This window comes from Solea solea, chromosome 9, assembly GCF_958295425.1.
Source record: "Solea solea chromosome 9, fSolSol10.1, whole genome shotgun sequence".
Lineage (NCBI taxonomy): Eukaryota > Metazoa > Chordata > Actinopteri > Pleuronectiformes > Soleidae > Solea > Solea solea.
The window spans coordinates 26645982-26673121 of NC_081142.1; the positions used below are offsets into that span (position 1 = coordinate 26645982).

At 42.2% G+C, this 27140-nt stretch overlaps 1 protein-coding gene across 6 annotated transcripts in view; it reads right to left on the minus strand.

Moving 5' to 3' along the window:
• palld (palladin, cytoskeletal associated protein) overlaps positions 1-27140 on the minus strand; it is a 74518-nt gene that overhangs the window by 25841 nt on the left and 21537 nt on the right. For 2 of the 6 annotated variants that reach the window (XM_058637933.1, XM_058637929.1), the window contains exons 3-11: positions 24919-25094; positions 24527-24596; positions 20476-20593; positions 19213-19275; positions 18523-18664; positions 18403-18426; positions 17603-17722; positions 15445-15892; positions 14046-14081 (exon numbers count right to left, since the gene is read on the minus strand). In XM_058637933.1, the coding sequence (XP_058493916.1) occupies positions 14046-14081; positions 15445-15892; positions 17603-17722; positions 18403-18426; positions 18523-18664; positions 19213-19275; positions 20476-20593; positions 24527-24596; positions 24919-25094 (1197 nt within the window). Of the gene's footprint in view, positions 1-1810; positions 1940-14045; positions 14082-15444; positions 15896-17602; positions 17723-18402; positions 18427-18522; positions 18665-19212; positions 19276-20475; positions 20594-24526; positions 24597-24918; positions 25095-27140 lie in introns of those variants that run through there. The other 4 variants (XM_058637931.1, XM_058637927.1, XM_058637930.1 and 1 more) reach the window with 3 other exon arrangements.

The following is a 27140-nucleotide window of genomic DNA, read 5'->3' on the forward strand; positions in this document are numbered from 1 at the left end:
AGGGAAAAAAGAAAAACAGATTTTATTGTCATCTGTGACCGGACATGTGTCACATCATGACTTTTGTTAAGATTAAAGGGATAGTATGGGGTGTTTGAAGTGGGGTTGTATGTGGTACGTCTACATAGTTGGAGAGTGACTGCTCTCGGTGCTGAAAGAGCAGCTGGAAGCAGGTGGACATCAGCTCACAGCAGATTTTATACAAAATAAATACACCTACATCAGATTATTTCCACAGTATCGTGATATTTTTTAACATCACAGCACACAGGAGTTGTTGGTCCACTGCTGCCTCCATCACTAAGTTCAAATGTCTTATTTTGTCACTTCGGCTTTTAAAATAGTTAATTTAGATTTAACTCAGTGACACAAAGTGACCACACGAGGCAGCAGAGGAGCAGCAGCTAAAATCACTGATTTTCTCTCTGGACTTTGGTGTGGGAGAGTGAGTGCTTTAGAGACTTCAGTTTGCTGAAAGTCTGTCCTATGACTGCGTTCACGTACACTAACTGACAAACTGTTACTTTAACTCTGATGACGTCACTTTTCATTTAACGTCCACATGAAAAAGAGGAAAAGTTTTACGACATTACAAAAATGTGTGTGACACTCGTGAACACGTGAAGAAAAAGTATCTGCTGACATGTTCTCCCTCTGTCTTTGTCCTTCTTATTCCTCCCTCCCCGTGGACCCCGTCCCTCCCCCTCTTCTCCCTCTCTCCCTTCTCTAATTGCACACACACCACATAAAACAAAACCAGACTGTTTTCCTTACCCCTCCTCACCCCCTCCTCTTTAAAACAGCACAGAGCTTCTTTTTTTTCTCTTCTTAATTCCAGCTACACCAACAGCTCACGGCTGCTCCACTCACCCACTTTCTCCCTGTCCTACTTTTTCCTCCTCTCTCTTTTTCTATAAAGGCTCATATTTCATATCCAAGTGGAGTGAAGAGCTGAGCCTCTCTATACCTCCATCCATCCATCCTTCCATCCCTCACTCCTCCATCTTTCTGTCCAAGTGGGATGGAGAGTGTTTAAAAAAAAAAAAGTCTCTACCGAAGGAATGTTGAAGACATTCTTCCCTGGACTGGAGAGGGAAAGACATCGCCATCAAATGGGATTAGCAGCAGGAGCAGAGACGGAGGAGGAGGAGGAGGAGGAGGAGGAGGAACAACAGAGAAACAGAGAAACAGACGCTATTGTGGAAACTAATCCATCAGACTCCAGCGAGAAGCTCAGTAAACAAAACCTGGCCACATCGTAATAAAGTGCAAAGAAAAACCTCTTCTTCTTCTTCTTCTTCTTCTGTCTCTACAACCTCTCACTACCTTCATGGAGCCTCCAGTAAATGAACGGGTATCAAACTCACAGAAAAACCACACATCCATTCTGACAACATGTGATTTAAACATTAACTGGTCAACCAGGAAAACATGAAAAGAACTGTACATATATGTGTGTGTGTGTTTCTTTTACGCTGCAGTTTAAATGTAACCAGAAAACAAACAGTCAAAATGAGATTAAGAATCTGTGACCGTGACAGAGAGCAACAAAAATACACACACACACACACAACTCCAAACACAAGAGAAAATCCACTTTTGAACTGTTTCAGCTCGAGATAAAAACACTCACATCTTATTTATGGTTTTGAAAACGTGCAGTAAAAGTTTGACTGTCACTAAAAATAACTGATAATAAAGAATCACTTAAAATTAAAGTTTTAAAAAGTTTTCACTTTGAAAAGTTGGAGAAAAGCATGAAGATTGTTTGATTATTTGACAGAGAAGAGTAAAAATCCCTCAGTTTTACCTTCAGAGTCTCTTTTCAGTCGCTGCTGAAGCTGAAGTTATTTCCCTGCAGGACGACGAGTGTGTGAACTGCTCTGTCAGGTATGAGCAGCATTTATACTGCAGAGCAGACAGACACTGACTGACTCTCTGGTTCTCTGTGTGCATGAGTCAGTCTGTCTGTAAAGCCCCTCCCCTCACAGCCACACTCAGAGCTGCTCCTTTCAGAATAAGAGCTCAGTGCTGCACTGTAGTCAACACCATTTATTTTCTTTCCATTATAGTCCATGAAAATACAGACTTTTCTCTTCACACTTTATGAACACTATTGGTGCTTTTTTCCACTTGTTTTTCTTCTTGTCCATCAGTGATAGAACCTGGTACCTGCTGTTCTTCTTCTCCATCAGTGATAGAACCTGGTACCTGCTGTTCTTCTTCTCCATCAGAGATAGAACCTGGTACCTGCTGTTTTTCTTCTTCTCCATCACTGATAGAACCTGGTACCTGCTGTTCTTCTTCTCCATCAGTGATAGAACCTGGTACCTGCTGTTTTTCTTCTTCTTCTCCATCAGTGATAGAACCTGGTACCTGCTGTTTTTCTTCTTCTTCTCCATCAGTGATAGAACCTGGTACCTGCTGTTTTTCTTCTTCTCCATCAGTGATAGAACCTGGTACCTGCTGTTCTTCTTCTCCATCAGTGATAGAACCTGGTACCTGCTGTTTTTCTTCTTCTTCTCCATCAGTGATAGAACCTGGTACCTGCTGTTTTTCTTCTTCTTCTCCATCAGTGATAGAACCTGGTACCTGCTGTTTTTCTTCTTCTTCTCCATCAGTGATAGAACCTGGTACCTGCTGTTTTTCTTCTTCTCCTCCATCAGTGATAGAACCTGGTACCCGCTGTTTTTCTTCTTCTCCATCAGTGATAGAACCTGGTACCTGCTGTTTTTCTTCTTATTCTCCATCAGAGATAGAATCTGGTACCTGCTGTTTTTTAGTTCCTGCTCTGACGAGGTTCAGCTGATACTAAAATGTGATGTCATCAGACTGCCGGCCTCTGATTGGTCAGAGAGTCATGAGCGCGACGTCCGACACAATAATCAAAGTCAACAATGTCCAACTGTACATCAAAGTTAAAAATACTTCAACATTTAGAGACAGCACTGCTGAAAGCCGGTGATCGTGACCATGTTCAGTGGTATTTTAGTTCAGTTCTGTGTCAGATGGAATCTGAAGTACTGAACCACTCGGTCAACAAAGTTGGACTAATTATTCACTTTCAACCAAAACAACTGCTTTACAAGTCACTTGTGTTTGTGTCGCGGAGAAAACAACATCACCACAGTTTCACGCAGCCGTGCTGTGATGACTCCGCCCATGTAGAGGAGGAGCTATGAAGTCATGGAAAACAAACCAAACCATGTAGAGTCGAGCCGTGCCGTGGCGGGACTGTGTAATGTAAAAGTGCCAAATGATAGAAACTATTTAAATTACATTTTTAAAAACTCTGATTCTTGATTCCATCAACCGGACTAGATATTGATTCGGGCGGGCCAGTTTTGGCCCACGGGCCACCAGTTGCTGACCACTGTCTAAACTCTACAAACTGTAGATCCCACAGAAGTGATGAACGTTAGCATGGTCTTCAAAACATCTCGTTAGCTCAACACACTGTGAAAACTGCATTCTTTTAAAGATAAAAGTAACTTGAATTTGCCACAGAATCTTTGTTTCAGAATAAAAAGCACTGAATTCTGCTTGACTGTGGTTTTTGTGAAGCAAATCATTTAAAAACGTTTTAAAAGAGCCAGATTTGTAGGACTTTAAAGGTAAAAATGGATCATATTAAATCATAATATGACGTCACTTTCATGCCAAATGTACAGCAGGGGGCAGTAAAAACATTTGCACGAGCAATTTGCATAACTTTGCGAGCACAGAAATCAAATACACACAAGCAACTTAAGTCGCCACGCACAAATACAAGGCTGAAGAGAGAGAACAACACCCATATCTCATTACTGTCTCTCGTCCTTTTGTTATGGTGAAGTAAAAAGATCGTCTGAATAAATTCATCCTCAGTTTAACGTGACAGTGTGAGGAAACTGTGAGGAAATAAAAGCTTGCACAGAAACATGATCCACCATTCACACGTTAACAGCTCTATTATCTGCACACGGAACACAGTGGTTTTATGTAGCATGACGTGAATGAGTGAATGATGGACACTTTAACTGTCAGGATTCTGGACTCATATCAATGTTTAAGTAACAATTTGATCATTTTTGTTCTTTTGTGGCTGTTTTACAAACCAGCGCCTGAAACATTAACATTTGAAAGTCAGCTGCTTAAAGCTGTTCCCATCTTACATGAACATCCTGATGTGTTGGCAGAACAATATTCAGATATTCAGCGGTATTGTTCGTCAAATGCTCCAAACTCAAACTCAAGCACATGAGAGCTAGTTAAAATAATGCAGGGTTCACAGTGTGTTGAGCTACAAGGAGCAGCTAGCGAGATGCATTCAAAGACCCTGGTAAATTTCACCACTTCTGTGGGATGCATAACATGTAGAGTGGTCAGCAAGTGATGGCCTGATGGCCAAAACTGGCGCGCCAACATTAATATCCGACCCGTAGACAAACTCAAAAATCTGTTGTCATTCAAATTGTTTGCTTTTCTCCACAAAAACAATGAACTGAGCAGTTTTAAGACACGAGTAACATTCTGTGGCATTTTGCAATTTTTGTACAATATTGCATAGTTTAGATAAGAAGAAAAAAAAAAAAACAAACAAACACGATATGATGGTTTGGCTCTGAATTCATTCGCTTCGAAAAACATTGGCCGCCAAATCCCTAATCTGAGTCAGATTTAGTCTGATGGTAGAGGTTCCAAATTTCATTCAAATCCAATGAGTTTTGAGAGACAGCTCAACATTTGTTGCCCATTATAAAGAGACGGGGATTTAATGAAAATCTGATCACATGGCCGTCCCTCAACAACAAAGAGTAGACAGGAAGTTGCTAACAGAAAACAGAGATAACAACAAAACAATCACCAGAAAACTCCATCTTTAAACACCACAGACACCTCTGGGACCAAAGGTGGCGCTATATAAGATTACTGTGATGTCATCATTCTTCCTGAAACTGAATGGGAACGCTCTTGGTTGATGACAGGAAGTTGCTGACGGAAGGACAGACTGACAGATTAACCCAGAACACCGCTGCCTCGACTGTTCTGTGCCGTTTCAAACACTGGACTCGCTTCTCTTTTCATTCACTAAAATACCCTCACAAATATTTCCCCCTCCATTTTTGTGGCGTGAAGTAAAGAAAAAAACCTGACTGGGAATTTGTCGGTTCTTCTATTTTCGGAGCACAAATCTATTTTTAGACTTCAGAGCGTTCTCCAGGCTGCTGAGTGAGTCACAGTGTGGATGGAAGACCGGAGTCCGTGGATCCGGTCCAGTTCACGGCAGCTTGTGTGTGTGTGTGAGTGTGTAACTGCAAGGGTCAAAGGTCAGGGAGCGGGGGTCCTCCTCTTGTCTGTAACGGTGCGAGTCATTCTCCCGTACGCTGAGTCACAGACACAGAGGCGACTCAGCGGGAGTTAGTGATGACAGTGCTGTCATATGTGTGTGTGTGTGTGTGTGCGTGTGTGTGTTTTACCCACCGAACAAAATACTCTCTACATCAGTTTCAGTCTACGACGTCTTTATCTCACTGTTACACAGACTTTTCCAACAGGAAACTGAAGTTTGTAAAGCACTCACTCTCCCACACCAAAGTCCACAGAGAAAATCAGTGATTTTAGCTGCGTGGACACAGCAGCTGCTGCTCCTCTGCTGCCTCGTGTGGTCACTTTGTGTCACTGGAGTCAATCTGAACAAAGGATTTCAAACAGTGAAGTGACAAAATAAGACATTTGAACTTAGTGATGAGGCAGCAGTGGATCAACAACTCCTGAAAACCGTGGACTTTGGTGCAGGAGAGTGAGTGTGTCCCCAAAAGGGAGATACCACACACACACGCACACACGCACACACAACGCTCGCAGCAACGACTGGGGTCACGATATAATCAGACGTTGATCTCTGAATCTGTGTGTGTGTGTGTGTGTGTGTGTGTGTGGCTGAACACAGTGTGCTCTGTATGTGAGGATCACTGAGGCCTGCTAGTTTCCATGCTGTCAACTCCACAACCCAAAGTCTCTGCTCCCCTCAAACCTCTGTACGTCTTTTCATCATTTTTCTCTCCCTCCCTTTCTTCCACCCCTCCCCTCTCCCTTCTCTCTCTCCCTCTGTGTGTGTGTGTGTGTGTGTGTGTGTGTTATGAAGGTCAGCTCCAACAACTCTCTTCCTTATTTGGACACTTTCTCCATTCCATGCAGGTCATTCTGAACCCGAGCAGCCAATCTGTTGCTAGTTACTGTGGAGTGTCAGCCAATCCTGTGTCTGCCATGTCCTTTTAAGGACGTCCCATCTCTGACTCTGGAGGGTTGACGTGAAATGATCTGCTTTCCTGCTCTCTCTCTCTCTCTCTCTCTCTCTCTCTCTCTCTCTCTCGCTCCCTCTCTCTCCCTCTCTCTCTCTCTGCTGACTTCATTTTTCTTCTGTTTTCACCTCCCTCGCTGACAGCTGACTCTCTGTCTCAGCCTTTTTGTTTTTTGTTTCCATTTGACTGATAATCACGGAGCATTTACTGATGAATCCACGTCCGTATTTGTATTTGTAATGAATGAAATGTGATGCAGACTCTCAGCGTGTGCACGTGTTTCCTGTACTCTCTATAAAACCTCCACAGCAACAACACCTCCACAAGAAAGTGATTGTTAAGAGTTCATTAGAGAGTTTGCGACTTGCACCTCGTAAACACACACACACACACACACACTGCTGAGAGGAAGCTGTGAGTCACGGCACAGAAATGTGACAAATCTCCTGCCTCAGCAGTTTAAAGCTCTGCTTTGTCGTTTGTTTCAGAAAAAACTTTTTTATTCACAGCCATTGATAAACAAAGTTGTCTGTACATAAAAGATTTAACTATTAAATTTTAAATTAAATAAAAAAAAACTTTGATGATTATTCAACTAATCTAACCAAAATAGCTTAGAAAAAGCAGCCGAAATTCACAGTTTAAACAGACGAGGACTTCCTGTGTTTGGGGGCGGAGCTACTATGAGACAGTCAATGTGAAGGGCAGCAATGTTGTTTTTGGTGTGTATTGAGTGTAGCCTGCTATTGCTCACTTTTCCATAATTACTGACCTGAGCATTAAAGCTCATTTGTGCTCAAAGTTAGAGTTACAAACAGAAATGGGCGGAGCCATGTGTCCATGAAGGAAAACAATAATATCAACGATTCACTTTTTACTTCACTTTTTAAAAACCCAACTTTCAGTGTTTTTTTGGGGGAGGAGCTTTGGTGAAAGTACCATTGGGAGGGGCTTGTCAGTGTAAGCTGCTATAGCTAGCTTTTCCACAACTAGTAATGGGCGGAGCAATCTGTCCGTACTCGTACTATCTATCCTCTTTATTTACCGAAGTAAGAAAAACACGATTTTTACTTCAGTTTTAATGAGAGAAGTGTTAGAAAGTGTTAGGATTACGTTGTATTTATGTCAAGTTTAGCTTGTTGTTGTTGTTGTTGTTGTTGTTTTCAGACCTGAACTTGAAAAATAAAGTAGATGAAATATCTTTGTGGTTGTTGATCAATAATTTCATCATAATCTTTAATTTTTCTTGTGATCTGAGAGAGACTTCCAGCTTTGGAAGTCCGGAGAGCGCGAGGGGGCGCCTCCTACTGACTGTTCTAAGCAGCTGCATACAGTAAAAAGGTAAAGAAACAGAGGATAAATATGTAGACTAAGAGTCGGACAATAAAGCTCCAATGAAATGTAGAAATCATTTTGTTTGAGAACATCATCATTTCCAGGTTTGACAAACACTGATCAATACATTTATCATGTATGTTTGTATTTAACAATCAGCTGTTTCTATAAATATCTATAAATATCTTCATGAGTTCACCTTCAATAAAAGAAGCCAGGAAATGCACCAATCCACTGCTGTGTGTGTATGTGTGTGTGTTCACTGTCGCCCTGACAACAACCTCACTGGGGTTAAAGAGGTTTGGAGCTGCAGCAGAAATCATTTCATGTCAGTCATTAATGTCAGTGAACATGGACGGAGAGGCAGAAGGTCAAGCTGCATAAAATTAGACCGCTCTTCATCCTCACCCTCATCCTCATCACTGTGGTGCAGAGCTGAGAAACACAACCGTCTGTCTTTTTTATTAATGACATTAACATACCATCAAAATATTACATGTCGTCCTCACAGCGATCCTCACACAACTCTCAGGCAGATGCCACACATCCTTGGGTCTGGTTCTGTGTGGTTCTGTCTGCCTGGTTCTGCCTGGTTCTGTGTGGTTCTGTCAGGTTCTGTGTGGTTCTGTGTGGTTCTGTCAGATTCTGTGTGGTTCTGTGTGGTTCTGGTTCTGCCTGGTTCTGTGTGGTTCTGTCTGGTCCTTTCAGGTTCTGTGTGGTTCTGTCAGATTCTGTGTGGTTCTGTGTGATTCTGTGTGGTTCTGGTTCTGCCTGGTTCTGTGTGGTTATGTCTGGTTCTGTGTGGTTCTTTCAGGTTCTGCGTGGTTCTTTCAGGTTTGGTGTGGTTCTGTGTGGTTCTGTCAGGTTCTGTGTGGTTCTGTCTGTCTGGTTCTGTGTGATTCTGTGTGGTTCTGTCTGTCTGGTTCTGCCTGGTTCTGTGTGGTTATGTCTGGTTCTGTGTGGTTCTTTCAGGTTCTGCGTGGTTCTTTCAGGTTTGGTATGGTTCTGTGTGGTTCTGTCAGGTTCTGTGTGGTTCTGTCTGTCTGGTTCTGCCTGGTTCTGTGTGGTTCTGTGTGATTCTGTGTGGTTCTGTCTGTCTGGTTCTGCCTGGTTCTGTGTGGTTATGTCTGGTTCTGTGTGGTTATTTCAGGTTCTGCGTGGTTCTGTGTGGTTCTGTGTGATTATGTGTGGTTCTGTCAGGTTCTGTGTGGTTCTGTGAGGTTCTGTGTGATTATGTGTGATTATGTGTGGTTCTGTGTGGTTCTGTGAGGTTCTGTGAGATTATGTGTGGTTCTGTCAGGTTCTGTGTGGTTCTGTGAGGTTCTGTGTGATTATGTGTGGTTCTGTCAGGTTCTGTGTGGTTCTGTCAGGTTCTGTGTGATTATGTGTGGTTCTGTGAGGTTCTGTGAGGCTTTAATCTCTCCATTGAAGTGCTTGCTGATGTGGTCTCCATCAGTGCCGCAGTGCTTGGATGCCCTTTGGTACAGAAGCTCTTGCCCTCACCTGGGGTAACCCTGAGCAAGTTTCCCAACACCCATTGCTCCCCGGGAGCTGCTCAGTGCCCACTGCTCCTAATTTTAAGAAGGTTTCTAGTAGAAGATGAGTTAAATGCAGAGAAGGAATTTCTCCTGCAGGACGGATTGATAAAAGACAACAATGGAGGACGTCCAGCAGCTCTTTTATTCCTCGGTTTGAGGCCGTTTGTCTCAACGAGACATCAGACTTTGTATGAGAATAGACGGCGGGTGTTAAAGAAACACTGGTCACAAGGGAATTGTACTTTTCTGTTGGCCAATCAGCTGACCATTGTGGGTGGAGCTAGACCATACCTTACCATTTTACTCTGGTACTCTAAGGGAAGGTGCCAAAGAATGGAACAGTTAAGTGGTAAAGTGGTACCCCAGCTGTTCCATTCTTTGGCACCTTCCCTTGGGGTACCACAGTAAAATGGTAGGTGTGGTTCCCCAAGGGAAGGGTGCCAAAGAATGGACCGGTTGGTGCTGGTTATGGTTTGGTACTCTTCCAAACTGAACCGTTCCACTCAGTGAAACACATCTTTAGTATAATGAAAGGTTGAATTTAATACACGCCAAGTTTCATTGCTCTGGCATTTCTTTTTTTTCAGTCAGCCTTAAAACTTTTCAGCCCACCCTCATATAGTATTGTAATGTTTCTGTCGTACTATGTTAAGAACCTTGAGATAATATACTGTATGTTGTGATTTGGCTCTATATGAATAAAATATGATTTGATTTACACAAGTAGTAGAAGTTGGTGTGTTTAAATTCTGGCTTCAATCATGGGTTTTTAAAGGAAATCAAAGCCAAAACTAAAGTTAACCTGCGTCGCTAAAACATGAACTCAGAGCAGCTGAGTGTCTGTTTTATATCACGTGGAGTCAAAATATTATTAAATAACAACAAAGACACAGAGACAGAGTCGCTAGTGAAAGTTGAGCTGGAACATGAAAGCAGACGTCGTTGGGAGTGAAACAGAATCCGTGCGACAGAACAATTTCCACTGTCAGAGTTGATTCCTGCTCTAATGAAAGAGAGATTAAGTCGTGGAACGGGGATAATTGTTGCCTCGGCTAATTGTGCTTGGGGTGTGTGACGCCCACCCAGACATTATCCTCACCTATAATATCAGGCTTCGCCTCTATTATCAAGGTCCATATCACGGAGGTCACGCCTTCCACGTGTTCCTGACTGTCTGCTCCTTTGTCTTAGTCTCGGTTTTTGTTTTTTTTCTCTCAATCTCAGGGAAGTTGAGTCTTGAACTTGAAATGTTTGCCTCAGTGTTTCTCTGCACAAACGACCGTGACTTAGCAACACAAGGAAAAACAAAACCTCTTACTTAAATAATGTGCATTGCTCAATTATTATTCAGTTACTGCCATCATCATCATCATTTATTCACCCTGAACAACATCAAAGCCACAGCTGCTCTAAATGAACAGCGTTGGGAATCTGTGATGGTTAATACACCAGTATGTAGAAGCTCTTTAACCAAAATGATATTTTTAAAATTATTATTGTTTTCAAATTTTACAATAAAGCATGATATTATTCCTTGATTAAGATGTTAAATTAAAGTTATTTACTTGTATTCCTGAAGACAGAGGTAGTTTTTAGTAAACTTTTATTTGCCAAAATAAATAACAATAACTAAGTTTTCTAAAATATATATGTTCTCTCGTTTTTATGACACGTGGTCTAATACAGTCGAATCACTCTACCTGTGCCTCCAGGTGTGCAGGATTCAGATCCAATTTTATTATTATAAAATAAAATAAAATATACAGTAAAACTTTATCTGTGCACGTACAATTTTTACTACCTTTGTTACTTTGATGCCACTGCTTGTATTTATATCATTATAATACCATAAATAAAAATCTTTAGAATAACCCTGACAGAACTTAATAATTAAAACTGTTACACATCTGATCCTGGTCTCCTGCTTTTGTTTATTTTGTAGACCACAGAAGAATTCATTGTTTAAATCCTCTTTAAAAAACAGTTTTTTGCTAAATGAATCTATAAATTGATAAAAACATACAGAACTAACTCATATAAAGGCTGCATGTGGCCTGCGGGCCGCAAGTTTGGCACCTCTGTTTTATTAAACTAAGAAACTAGAAACAGAATCTTAACAGTAGTACAGATTTGATTGATCGGTGCAAATTGAATAAATGAATAAATTGTAGACTTATTTAATCATAATAACTATCACACACACACACACACACACACAGACAGAGGGAGATTTACGAGCTGCAGGTGTTTTCTTCATGTTTCGCTCTCACATGTTCTGTTAAAGCTTCAAACGGACTCGAGTTCTTACGTTGAATCAAAAGAAGTCATAAATTCTGTCAGAAACAACGACGACCTCTGACACTGACGCGGCGTCTAATCAAGGCGATTTACGACTTCATCTCAAACTATGGTGTTATTGTTCCACATCCATACAGTAGCTTTAAATCCTTCCATATCTTTATTAGATTCCACTGCAGCGGAGACGGACGCCAATAAAACCTACAGCCGCTCGTGTGAGTCCACATGCTTTCTCTGCAAACACGCACCTCCACTCTGATCCAACAGAACAATCTGTGCGTTTCCTCCAGTTGTTATCCTGACGTCTGGCATCGAAACCCGAGCACCTGAAAAGCAGCCGTGCTCGCTCTGCTTCCTCCAGCACAGACAAACAGCAGCGCTGCCGTCTGCTGCCAAGTCACACAAGCACTTCCTCCACCTCATCAGCTCACTGTTATTCAAGCTAAACTCATGTGTTAGTGCTGTGATTGAGAGACATTTGTTTCACATTTGTCTCGTCCAGAGGCTGCGGCTGTACTTAAAGCTACAGTACGTAACGCTGGTTGATTGTTGTTGTTGACGTTATTATTCTTTAATATAATAATATATTAAATATATATAATATATATTATTCTTACTCTGCTTTTCCATTAGTGATAGTACCTGGTGTTTTTTTCAGTTACCAATCAATGTTGCACACGAACCCTAACCTGCTGCACACAGGAAGTGATTTTTCTCATCTTGAGACAAATCACTTCCTGTGTGCAGCGTGGGAATTTTACTGGGAAAAAGTCAGATTTTAGTCCGACTACGACAATAATTTACTTTTCTTAATCTCATGTAAACATGTTAGTCTGACTAAAATCAAGCTTGTCTTAGTCAGACTAACATACCTAGATCATGTGACTCAGAGTCCGAGTACTCCTACATGTAAACACTTAGTCAGACTGGAGTCAGACTTCCTCCCCGGTCTTTAGTAGAAGGAGACGACGTGTAAACTGCAGGACTGTTGTCGGACATCTTATGACGACGACGACTTACTTCAGACAACAAGACAACCACAAGAGACATGTCCATATAATCTGTACGAGACATACAGAACCACAGCATTGTCCATCCCAGAGAGTCTTAGTCCTCTCTTAGTCTTGTCTTAGTCCTGTCTGGACCTGTCTTAGTCCTGTCTTGGTCCTGTCTTAGTCCTGTCTTAGTCCTCTCTTAGTCTTGTCTTAGTCCTGTCTGGACCTGTCTTAGTCCTGTCTTGGTCCTGTCTTGGTCCTGTCTTGGTCCTGTCTTAGTCCTGTCTGGGTCTTGTCTTAGTCCTGTCTTAGTCGGACTACGACCTTAGCTCGATTAAAGTGTAAAGGCACTGACTTATCTGGATGTTGCTGTTGCAAACACCGAGACATTCATGTGTAGATCTGTTTGGTAATTAATAGAATATTTATCGATTGGGATTTCTGTGATTTTTCAGCTTTTTAATGTGAATATTTTCTACTTTCTTTGGTCCATAAAAACAAAGAAATCCTTCAAACTGAATGATATTGTATTTGTGGACCAAAACAAGACGTTTGAGAACATCATCATTTCCACGTTTGATCAACATTTCTCAAAATGTTTTGACATTTCGTGAAAGTGATTAATTAATGGAGAAAATAATGAACAGATGAGTCAATAATGACAGTAATCATGAGCTGCAGCTTCTGTTTGTCCCTGAACATTCTCGTTCCATGACATTGACTCATTTAGAAGTTTCCACTCGGACAAAGTGGTTGGGTAGAAAGTTATGGAGCTTATTAAAAAAAAGATCCTGTTTGACTGCAGCGTGAGGCTCAAACAGAGAAGAGTCCAAACTTGGTCAGCCTGTGTTTCTACACGTTAACCTGAGGAAACCGCTGCTGATTTTACTGTGTCATTAAAGGATTTAAAGAGAGGAGCGGCTGACGCTCTCTTAACTGCTTCACAGTTGGACTGTGTGTGTTTTTGAAAAGCAGAGTTTCCGTGTTGTTATTGTGGAAAGAGAAGCAGCTTTTTTTTACTGTCTCGGAGCTATTTCAGGAAACAACGAGTAATGAAAGCCAGAGTCTCTCCTACGTCAAGCTGCTGAGCGTAGAAATGTGATCGAGATGTTTACGTCACCATCATGAAGTGGAAATGACTCCCGCTGTGCAAAAATGAAGCCAAAACATATCAGTTACGGACGCTGCCATCATGTGCTGATGGTAGTTTTGATATTTTCTGTCATGACAAATACGACAGTAACTGACTTTAAGCAGTAGAGTGAGTCGTCTTTCAACTTGAAGGTTGTGGGTTTGATTCCTGGCTCTGCTCGTCTACATGCCAATTCCTTTGTGAGTGGGAATGAAAGATAAGTGAAAGAAAAATAGATGACAGAGATAGACGTAGATGCACTGCGTGAAAGTGTCGTGTAATGCTGTCTTCATCGCACTCTGCGCGGCCGACCAAGGTGTTTGGTGTGAACACAGCATAATGATCACAGTGATGTGGGCGTGAGCAGAACCACGAAATAACCAATGAGAGCGAGTCGCCCGGAAAGCTGTTGATGTTCCATGTGGTGCCACTCACATCACATCCACAGCATCCAAATATTTACCTGTAACTCTCTGTCTTCTCCTCAACATTCTCAGCTCTGCAAGCACAGAATTAACAAGTCACACAACATTCTTACGTGGACACACATGCAACAGCACCAGTTATGAGGAAATCAACGTCAGGACACATGCGGGGGGGAAACGTGGGGGGGAACAGGCGAAGCAGCCAAACTGCCCCAGAGCCTGAGTTTGTGAAAACACCCTGAAATTCTGCAGGAGATCCACAAACAAAACCCTGTCAACGTTTACAGAATACATTTGTTATTTCCAAGGTTTACTGTGTAGCAACAGAAAAAAAGAGAATCATCTGCATAGAGAAGAGCAATAACAATAGGATAAATGAGTGTAAACTTTCACCCGTTCTCTGCTCATATTTCTAATTCAGTGTTTGTCACACGTGGAAATAATGATGTTCTCAAACGTCTTGTTTTTGTCCACGAACACAAAATGATTCAGTTTGAATGATTTCTTTGTTTTTATGGAGCAAAGAAAACAAAAAATATTCCCATTTAAGAACCTTTTAGAGCTTCTCTATTCTTGATGAGCACTTTACACTGCAGCTTTGCCATTCACCCATTCACACCCATAGACTAGTGAAGCCAGGAATTGAACCCACAACCTTCCAGTGGAAAGACGACTGCCTCTACCACTGATTTACTTCTCAAAGTCCATTTTATATCAGAAATGACTTTTGATACTTAAGCACAGCAAATGTCGCAAACTTTAGACTTTTACTTCAGTAAACTTATAAAAAAGTCATTTTCTGGTCACATACGTGTACTTTTACTCAAGAATGACTTTATATAAGTACTTTATATTTTATACAAGCGTGCAAAATGACTGGACTGCTAGCTGCAAACTAGCTACGTCTATGTGTGACCTCAGGACACAAACAGTTTATTTAAAGACATCAAATAATGTTTTTTAAACTTTATCTTTCTTTTTCATTGTGTTTATAGGACGTCTGTTTTTAAACACAGATATCGGCTGATTCTGGTGAATATAACAGTGTTTACTGAACCTCATCTTAACAGAGAACCATTGAATTCTAAAGCCTTTCAATGCCCAGCTCAACAACAGTGACCTGATCCCTCACAGTCGGGCTGAGCCGGGCTGAGCTGGGCTGAGCTGGGCTGAGCCAGGCCATGCAGGCCGAGGTCAGACAGAAACAACAGCGAGAAGCAGATCTGTTTACAGCCACAGACTGACAGACGGACAGACTGACAGACGGACAGAGGGACGGCAGCTGGCAGCCTCGCCCTGGCACACACACACACACACACGATGATGAAAGCAGGGGAATGCTTTTGTTCCATACACAGCCTGGGATTCCCCCCGTTAACCCTTTCACGAGACGGAAACACAAAGCTATCACCCCCCCCGACACCAGCAGGTACTCACAGCTTTGGTTTGGGCTTGGTCGGCAGTGGAGGTCCGTCCCTGGTGGGGGATGGTGACAGCTTGTCTGAGGTTGGAGGTGACTCCAGTGTCACCTGAGCTGGACTCATGACCTCTGCTGTAGGGTCAGTCTGTGGTAGAGGAGGAGGAGGAGGTGGTAGCGGCGGTGGTGTTGGTGGACTCTCCTTTGGACATGGAGGTGATGGTAGATTTGAGAGCTGTCCGTTGACCTCCACGTCTGTGTCGACTTGTGCCGGCGGCAGAGTCGACAGACTGGGCCAGATCTCCAGCTCCTTGACGTGGAAAGACTCGGGGCGCGGTGGCGGCGGCGGCATCTTGGGCGGCACGTCCAGGAGGCTGAGCTCTGTGGGTGGGGGAGGCGGGGGAAAGGACGGCGTGTTCTCCAACCCCGAGCTGTCACCAGAGACACCGTTACTGGACGAGTCCTCGGCTACTGAGGCAAATAAAAACAGAGGAAAGGTTTTAATCATGGCTACCACTCACTCATTCATCTTCTACCACTTTATCCTCCACATGAGGGTCGCGGGGTCAGCTGCAGCAGGTCCCAGCTGACATCATGGCGACCACATCTCAGTAATAACTGGACAAAAAAACATTTAATCCCAGATTTAAATTGTTTTTTTCACCAGTGGAAATGTGTTGATTCTCTGACTCGTGTAAAACACAACAACACAACAACACAACACAATGTTGTAATCATTAAACTTTTACGGAGATAAGTGCAATAAATCATGTGCTTCAGCTCGTGCTTCATATTCTATTTTCAAGTCTTTACTGTATCTTCTATCTTTATAATCTTAACAGTCAATATTGTTCTGTATTGTACATTCATTACACTGTAAAACTGTAAACATTATCGTTCTGGTAAAAAATAAAGTTCTATTTTACATTTTTAAAAATTGCTACAGGCCTCAACGTCATTTATTTCATCAATCAGATCATTGTGAGGACGGATTTAAAGATTTTAAAACACATACACACACACGCACACGCACGCACACACACACACGAACACACACACGCACACACACACACATACACACACGAACACACACACGCACACACACACACACACACACACACAGAACGTGTGTCACAGCTGATCAGACGCAGCAGCTGGGTCCAGTCACTCTGATGTAATTCCTGTTTGTTCAGCGTTTCCTCTGACTGTGTCTGAACTACACACACACACACACACACACACACACACACGTCTGTGACAGTAAATCACACAAATCCACTCACACCTTTTTCCTGAACGCGCTATAACAACAAAAACAACCCGCACAAAAAGAGGATCTTTGTGTTTGACACTGAGCCTAAAAGCAGAGGAGGAGACGTCCACAGTCAGAGGTCAGAGGTCACAGTCATGACCAAACCCTGACCCATTAACCACATTAGTTTAGTCATGACACCATCTAACATGCGAGGCATTTAAAACTAAAGAGTAAAGATCAGTTTTATTTAATTGATTCATTTAAAAAAGAAATGTCATTTTTTTATTTTGACAGAATAACAATTTAACAATTTAATATTATTAAAATCAAATATATGTCATTCTTCTATTTGTTCTGCCCTTGTTTGGTCGTTAACTGGTTCAACATAGAATTTTCATTCAAACTCAATTAGGAGATAAATGCTTGTATTTCTGTTTTCTAACTGGAATATTTGATCATTTCCAAAACATTCAATGTTTTTTTTGCACATTTTTCTCCAAATTAAAATGAATTTAAAACTTAAAAAAACACAAGTTTTCTACTTTAGGGTCGGGGTCTTGCCTAAAGGAGGCAGCCATCTTTTCTACGGAAGCCCTGATCACTGTTCCACATTTTAAAGCAGAAGCAAACTCTGTACGAGCGACGTGAACGCATGAACGCATTGATATGCTTTCTTGTCTGAGAAGGCCACCATAGTTTCCTGACGCACACATATATGATCCATGCACAGACGCCATTAAACTTGATATGCTTTCTGGTCTGAGAAGGCCACCATAGTCAATAGCGTTTTAGCATCATTCGCTAAAAAACTTCAAACCAATTGGCTTTCAAATCTGAAGAAAAACAGACCTGCTAAATTCACCAGAATGATGTTAACGATGCTAAAACTGTCACTAACTCCTCCCACAGGGGTTTTGACTCACCTGCAGCGACAGTGAGGTGGGCGGTGCTGTTGATGGAGCCGTACGGGTTTGAGGCGGAGCAACAGAACAGACCTCCGTCCTCTGGAAAGGCCTCAGCGATGACCAGCGTACAGATCTCCTCTGAGAAATGACACATTTTTAATGATCAATGTTAGCAAAGGATTATGTAAAAACATATTTCCTTAGCTCCTCCCACAAGATATCCACTGACAAACACACACTTTATTCACAAAAGAGGGGACAAGACTCCGCCCACGGCTGTTATTGGAATATACAGAGAGTGGACTCAAGAAGTTACGTACTACAGCTTTACCTGGGCGGAGGTTTGAGTTTTTCTAACACAGTGAGACGTGAGAAAGACGACTTATCAACGCGGATTCATGTAGACTGTGAGTCATGTGACCATTCCTGAAGACAGACACATAAATAATAAAACACCAACGTTCAAAGACGTGTGAGTGACTCACAGCCTGAAAGTAACACCTGAAGAGTGTGTGTGTGCGTGCAGGCGAGTGTTTCCCTCTGACTGTGGCAGATGTTTCCTAAAACTCAGACATCAGAGGCTTCACCTCGTCTATGATGTCTTTAACTCATCATTTCACAGCTTTTACTGACCACACGAGGCAGCAGAGGATCACTGAATCACCAATCACTGACAAAAATCCCTGATTTTCTCTATGGGGTTTGGTGTGGGAGAGTGAGTGGTTTAATCGACCAAACAATCCCTTCGATAGCAGATCTAGTTTCTAGTTTGAAGGCAAACTAATCCTCCAGCATTAATCTAAAGCAGAGTTACGTACCTGGTTCAGCTGCAGATCGAGGCTCTGGGTTCATGAGGAAGAGAAGAACAGAAATGTGGATTTTAAATTTAGTGCTGAGAAGAAAAAACAACAACAACATTCATCTCCAGTGAGTCTCACTTTTCTGGAGAATACGGAAATCCGGGGAGTCCAGGATCTCCTCTCCCTGCCGGGACCATCGCACCTGCAGGGGAGGACTGCCACGGATCCTGCACTCCAGAACCACCACCTGACCTTCAGATGCCTGCACGTCCAGCAAGAACTGCAAATTTGATAAATAAAAGTTCTAATCATCAAAGGATACAAAAACATGAATAATGTTAACAATTAAAATCAACTCCAGCAAATAATCATGGGTTTAATCTGTGTAAAGTGATTTGAAGTCATTTTATTAATGCTGACACTTTAACAACTGCTTCTTTTAAGTCAATAATTCAAACGTACAGAAATCCTGCATGTGACCCGGTCCATGATAACTGTTAACATCCAGGGTAAAAAACACAGGTGATATTGAATTTTCTAAGCGTTTGATTTATGTAATATATAATAGATTTATTTTTATTGTAAAGTATACATATTATTATCATTATTATCATTCCATAACATAACAAGCACCTTTACTTTGAAATACTGTGAAATCATGAGGAACTTTATTGTGATACTAGTGATGGAATATTGGGTTGTCATTTTAAACATCCTATTCCCAAGCAACACGTTTTTCTCTAGTCCGGCCCCCTCATCGGTCCTCGATGCCCCGGATCTACTGAGTCTTTAGTAAAGTTTGAAGTGTGTGTGTGTGTGTAGACGTACCTTGGTGAAGACAGGGGGACCTGATGTGTCACAGCTGTACAGTGATGACAGTGGGCTCTGCATCTACAACACAAACACAAACACAAACACAAACACAAACACAAACACCACACCACACAACACTGTCACTTTCATTTCATTATATCTTCAGAACATGTTCACGTCTTTAGAAACTGAACTTTGTAAACCTCTCACTCTCCCACACCAAAGTCCATCAGTGATTTCAGCTGCGGGGACACAGCAGCTGCTGGTCCTCTGCTGCTTCGTGTGGTCACTTTGTGTCACTGAATGTTGGATTTCAAACAATGAAGTGACAAAATAAGACATTTGAACTTAGTGATGGAGGCTGCAGTGTGTGTGTGTGTGTGTGTGATGTTAAAATCACTGATTTTCTCTATGAGGTTTGGTGTGGGAGAGAGAGAGGATTACAAAAGTGACTCGGGATGAGACTTTTTTCGGATGACATTACAGCTCACCCGCACATCTCGATCATCTATTTTACTCTCACTGCTGTTTGATTTTATTTGTGATTAGATCAGCGTGATTTTTGTTTCGATTAGTTGTTGGTCACTGCTTTGATGGTCAATATTGGACATTACAGCCAAGAGCCTAAAATTTAGTAGTACAGTGTAGAATATTTTCCACCCTCTGCGCTGCTGCTTTACAAAAAAAAAGGCCGGCAATTCGACAAAAATTCGACACGGGGGCCTCGACAATCGACTCTCAAAATGCTGTGTCGTTCCCATCCCTAAAAGTGACGCAAACTTCCTTTTTCTTGTGAAAAAAAGCAGATGAAGCTTTTGTTATGTGGCTAAAATCTTTCTGTGCCCCTGCCCATAATTTTTTTCTAATTGACTAATCTGTCGATTGTTTGCTTGATTAATCGCTAAGTTTTGTGGACCATAAAATGCAAAAAGAAGTTTATCAGTGTTTGCTGAACTTAAAAATGACGATGTTCTCAAACCACAATGACTCAGCTTTAATGATTTCTTTGTTTTATAGAGCAAAGAAACAAGAAAATACTCTCAATACTCAAAATTATTCATCTATTAGCAAAATAGTCGACAATTAGCTTAGTAATCGATTATTAATTGATTTTTCAATGAATCGTTGCAGCCCTAACTGTGTCCAACTGTGAGTCAGTACCTCATATGACCACAGGAACCCAAAAATAATTGAAAAAAACCTAGATTTTCAAACATTAGTCTGGTTCCATCAGGTCTTAAAAGACTCGGGTTTGCTCGGTAGCTGTTAGTAGCTTACCCGCTGTGTGGGCTGAGACAGGGACTGGACCAGGGTGGTTCGACAAGGAAGGGCATCAGTGTTTTTAGGCGATGATGAACGAATGGTTAGTGACATTGAAGTGGTCTTCTTCTGTACCCTGGAAACAAACACAAACAAAAAATCACTCTATGATCCAACACATTCTTCCTGGAATCTTTGTGCTTTTAGCTAAAAAAGAAGAAGAAAGAAACACAAGAAAAATATGAGACTTGAATGAAAGAGAGTTGTTTAGATGTGATGTTGGCTGCAGCGAGTAAACAGAGGAGGATTAATCCAGCTGGAGGCAGATGTACAGTATATACACAACACTCTGAGCGTGTTCTTGTTCCAGTGGAGAGGAGAAGATGCATGCATGTTTTAATGCCCTGTGTCCACTATGTGGCGCTGCAGCACTGCAAAAAGTCACATATTTCAGACGTGAACTTTGGGGCGAATTTAACACAACTGCCTGTTCCATGTTAAACCATTGAAATTCAACATGAAACATGTAATTTTTCTGTTGCCAGGAAGGGGGCGCTGTGTGTATAAGTGGATATTTGTGTGTATTTAATGCTGCGTTACATTTACATCAGAACATGGACGCAGGAGTGATGTCAATATTCCAGAGAAACCTTTGCAGCAGACAAACCTGACAGAGTCTGGACCAATGAAACCTTTGTAGACAAACCTGACAGAGTCTGGACCAATGAAACCTTTGTAGCAGACAAACCTAACAGAGTCTGGACCAATGAAGCCTTTGTAGCAGACAAACCTGACAGAGTCTGGACCAATGAAACCTTTGTAGCAGACAAACCTGACAGAGTCTGGACCAATGAAACCTTTGTAGCAGACAAACCTGACAGAGTCTGGACCAATGAAACCTTTGTAGCAGACAAACCTAACAGAGTCTGGACCAATGAAGCCTTTGTAGCAGACAAACCTGACAGAGTCTGGACCAATGAAACCTTTGTAGCAGACAAACCTGACAGAGTCTGGACCAATGAAACCTTTGTAGCAGACAAACCTGACAGAGTCTGGACCAATGAAAGCTTTGTAGCAGACAAACCTGACAGAGTCTGGACCAATGAAACCTTTGTAGCAGACAAACCTGACAGAGTCTGGACCAATGAAGCCTTTGTAGACAAACCTGACAGAGTCTGGACCAATGAAACCTTTGTAGCAGACAAACCTGACAGAGTCTGGACCAATGAAACCTTTGTAGCAGACAAACCTGACAGAGTCTGGACCAATGAAACCTTTGTAGCAGACAAACCTGACAGAGTCTGGACCAATGAAGCCTTTGTAGCAGACAAACCTGACATAGTCTGGACCAATGAAACCTTTGTATCAGACAAACCTGACAGAGTCTGGACCAATAAAACCTTTGTAGCAGACAAACCTGACAGAGTCTGGACCAATGAAGCCTTTGTAGCAGACAAACCTGACAGAGTCTGGACCAATGAAGCCTTTGTAGCAGACAAACCTGACAGAGTCTGGACCAATGAAACCTTTGTAGCAGACAAACCTTACAGAGTCTGGACCAATGAAGCCTTTGCAGCAGACAAACCTGACAGAGTCTGGACCAATGAAGCCTTTGCAGCAGACAAACCTGACAGAGTCTGGACCAATAAGACCTTTGCAGCAGACAAACCTGACAGAGTCTGGACCAATGAAACCTTTGTAGCAGACATACCTGACAGAGTCTGGACCAATGAAGCACTTGTAGCAGACAAACCTGACAGAGTCTGGACCAATTAAACCTTTGTATCAGACAAACCTGACAGAGTCTGGACCAATGAAGCCTTTGTAGCAGACTAACCTGACAGAGTCTGGACCAATGAAACCTTTGTAGCAGACAAACCTGACAGAGTCTGGACCAATGAAACCTTTGTAGCAGACAAACCTGACAGAGTCTGGACCAATGAAGCCTTTGTAGCAGACAAACCTGACAGAGTCTGGACCAATGAAACCTTTGTAGCAGACAAACCTGACAGAGTCTGGACCAATGAAACCTTTGTAGCAGACAAACCTGACAGAGTCTGGACCAATGAAACCTTTGTAGCAGACAAACCTGACAGAGTCTGGACCAATGAAACCTTTGTAGCAGACAAACCTGACAGAGTCTGGACCAATGAAGCCTTTGTAGCAGACAAACCTGACATAGTCTGGACCAATGAAACCTTTGTAGCAGACAAACCTGACAGAGTCTGGACCAATAAAACCTTTGTAGCAGACAAACCTGACAGAGTCTGGACCAATGAAGCCTTTGTAGCAGACAAACCTGACAGAGTCTGGACCAATGAAGCCTTTGTAGCAGACAAACCTGACAGAGTCTGGACCAATGAAACCTTTGTAGCAGACAAACCTGACAGAGTCTGGACCAATGAAACCTTTGTAGCAGACAAACCTGACAGAGTCTGGACCAATGAAACCTTTGTAGCAGACAAACCTGACAGAGTCTGGACCAATGAAACCTTTGTAGCAGACAAACCTGACAGAGTCTGGACCAATGAAGCCTTTGTAGCAGACAAACCTGACATAGTCTGGACCAATGAAACCTTTGTAGCAGACAAACCTGACAGAGTCTGGACCAATAAAACCTTTGTAGCAGACAAACCTGACAGAGTCTGGACCAATGAAACCTTTGTAGCAGACAAACCTGACAGAGTCTGGACCAATGAAACCTTTGTAGCAGACAAACCTGACAGAGTCTGGACCAATGAAACCTTTGTAGCAGACAAACCTGACAGAGTCTGGACCAATGAAGCCTTTGTAGCAGACAAACCTGACATAGTCTGGACCAATGAAACCTTTGTAGCAGACAAACCTGACAGAGTCTGGACCAATAAAACCTTTGTAGCAGACAAACCTGACAGAGTCTGGACCAATGAAGCCTTTGTAGCAGACAAACCTGACAGAGTCTGGACCAATGAAACCTTTGTAGCAGACAAACCTGACAGAGTCTGGACCAATGAAGCCTTTGCAGCAGACAAACCTGTCAGAGTCTGGACCAATGAAGCCTTTGTAGCAGACAAACCTGACAGAGTCTGGACCAATGAAACCTTTGTAGCAGACAAACCTGACAGAGTCTGGACCAATGAAGCCTTTGCAGCAGACAAACCTGACAGAGTCTGGACCAATGAAGCCTTTGCAGCAGACAAACCTGACAGAGTCTGGACCAATAAGACCTTTGCAGCAGACAAACCTGACAGAGTCTGGACCAATGAAGCCTTTGTAGCAGACAAACCTGACAGAGTCTGGACCAATGAAGCCTTTGTAGCAGACAAACCTGACAGAGTCTGGACCAATGAAACCTTTGTAGCAGACAAACCTGACAGAGTCTGGACCAATGAAGCCTTTGTAGCAGACTAACCTGACAGAGTCTGGACCAATGAAACCTTTGTAGCAGACAAACCTGACAGAGTCTGGACCAATGAAACCTTTGTAGCAGACAAACCTGACAGAGTCTGGACCAATGAAGCCTTTGTAGCAGACAAACCTGACAGAGTCTGGACCAATGAAGCCTTTGCAGCAGACAAACCTGACAGAGTCTGGACCAATAAGACCTTTGCAGCAGACAAACCTGACAGAGTCTGGACCAATGAAACCTTTGTAGCAGACAAACCTGACAGAGTCTGGACCAATGAAGCCTTTGTAGCAGACAAACCTGACAGAGTCTGGACCAATGAAACCTTTGTAGCAGACAAACCTGACAGAGTCTGGACCAATGAAGCCTTTGTAGCAGACAAACCTGACAGAGTCTGGACCAATGAAACCTTAGTAGCAGACAAACCTGACAGAGTCTGGACCAATGAAGCCTTTGTAGCAGACAAACCTGACAGAGTCTGGACCAATGAAACATTTGTAGACCTCTCATTATCTAAACTGTTACAGGACCCGGGTTATTATGGCTCTTCTGGGGCATTTAAGGGCCAGGTTAAATTGGAACAGGCAGCACCTGATTAGCTACTGCAGGGCTCACTTTAACCTGTGCAGGGGTCAAAGGTTCATTGGTTCACAGGGTCACATGAGGTCACACAGTAAAACTTACTGAGACATGGTTCCTGATCTGGACTTGGACGATGCTCCTCCTTCTCCCTCTGAGTCTGAAGACGAAGCTCCTACAGGAGGACATGAATACGAGCAATGACGGTTTTATTTTAAAAATGATAATACATGACAAACTTAAAGGAAAAAAGGCTTTGCTTTTTAAAATTGTCTTAGTTTCCTAATAATCCTGTAGAGAAAGGACATTTTAACAAAATCTCATCCATCACTGAAAAATGTAGTTTTTTTACAAAAGGCAATTCTCAGTCATTTCCAGGTTTGAAAAACATTTCTCAACATTTTTCTACATTTTCTGACATTTTCTGAACCAAACAAGTACTAGATTAATCGATAATCCCTAATCCTGATGCATAAAGGTCAAATGAAATGTCTGACCTTCTATGTAAACTTCTGCGGATGTGTTGTCTGCTCCGAGACTGTTGGACGCCACGCAGGTGTACCGTCCCGTGTCGTCCTCAAAGGCTTCTGTGATAACCAGAGTGTGTTGGTCAGCGTCTCTGCTGATCTGGATGTCGGGACAGTTGTGCAGCTCACGGCCTTCACAGAACCACCTGGTGAGGAAAAGAAAGAAACTACGATAAGGACAAACTGAGCCACAGCTGGATTCATGTGCCACGTTTATAAGAAGTGTGATGAGCATCGATGCCAGAAGATATGTTTGAACCGTGTTTACATTTATAAATGTGTGAAAAGTGAGGAATTCACAGACATATATATATATACATATACACACATACTGTACATGTATATATATATATATATATATATATATACACACATACATGTATATGTACGGTATATATATATTTTATACATATATAAGATATCTTTTTTTCTGTACTTATTGTGTGTTATTTATGTTCCACTTGCTGCCAAAAGAAATACATATTCCAGTGAAGGAATATTATAGACAGAGTCATGAGTCATGAAAGCCATTCATCCGTGCAATAAAATATTATTTGACAAGTGAAGGCCATCAATCTTTTTTATAGGAAAACATAATTACATGTAATTATACCTTTAACAAATATAATGGAGACCTGCCAGCATAACTTATAATGTTAACTCATCACACACACACACACACACACACACACGTTCGACATTCATGACTTGAGGGGACATTGCATTGACTTACATTTTCTGGAGACTTGCTAACTAACCCTAACCCTAACCGCAACCTAACCTTAAAACATATCTTCACCTTAAAATGTAGTCATTCACGTTATGGGGACTTGATTTTTGTCCCTACAAGGAAGACAAGTCCCCATAATGTGACTGTGGAAACAGGTTTAGGTCCCCACAACATCAGTAATACCTGGACACACATTACACACACGCACACACACACACACACACACACACACGCTGGTCTATAATTTACATTATAAGAACCACTCCAGCTAAAATCACTGATTTTCTCTGTGGACTTTGGTGTGGGAGAGTGAGTGGTTTACAAACTTCAGTTTCCTGTCTCACAGTGAGATAAAGACGTGATCATGATCTTAAAGAACACACATGCCCCTCTGGACATGTCTGACTTTCCATATCTGAGGCTCTGAAGAAACGCCATGTTACAGGAAGCAACCACTTCAACATGACCTGGACAATTCATTTGCATTTCATTTGTTTGCTTGGAGCGCCCATCATTTTCTTAAGATTCAATAACAGTTTATTATCATTATTATTATTATTGTTATTTATTTATTTATTTATGAGTTCAAAAACAAAGCAAACCAAAATGATTCAGCTTTAATGATTCATTTGTTTTTGGGAGCAAAGACACCAGAACATATTCACATTTAAGCTGAGAGATACTTTCTAAAGTTAGTTATTAGTCATCCTGTTAATAATCAATCCATTGTTGCAGACCTAGTATTTATATCAAAATTAACAAATCAGGGAGTCACATGATCATCGCGAGGGATGTAGACGCTTCGTTTCGTCGCTCTGCCGAACCCCCCAATATTTAATCATTATTTTCATACCCAATGCTACTTTTTAGCTCTCTGTGAATTTTTTTGTTTTGTGGAAACTTTGTGCACACGGAATGTCGTCAAAGCGACAAACAAACAGCCGGCAACAACTAGTTTTGCCAATGGTGAGGAGCTCGTTGAGCTAGTTAAGCTAGCAGTTGCAGAAGCTATCAAGGAGGCGTGTCGCAGCTGATAAACAAGCTCTGGTGGATGCACAGGTCGCGGTATTCCGTGGCGAGATGGTTACCATGCAGGCATCCATCGATGTGTATGGACTACAGTATATGGAGAAGGGTGAGCATCGTATGGTGGAGGTGGACAGTCGGCTCTCTTCGTCGGTGAGCAAATTGGCAGCACAGCATGTTCAGGATAGGTCACGCAGGGATAACCTACGTTTACACAGAGTCCCTGAAAACGCAGAGACAATGCATGTTCTTGCTTTCCTGTCAGATGCGATTCCACGGTGGTTTCCTAACCTGGACTCCCCCAAAGATGACAGGAATAGCAGACCTGTGCCTCGCACCATCATGTTCAAGCTGCTGCACTTCACTGACAGAGATAAGATCCTGAAAGCGGCCCGCACACTGGGAAGGAACACGCCGCCCGAGGATCACAGGTCCA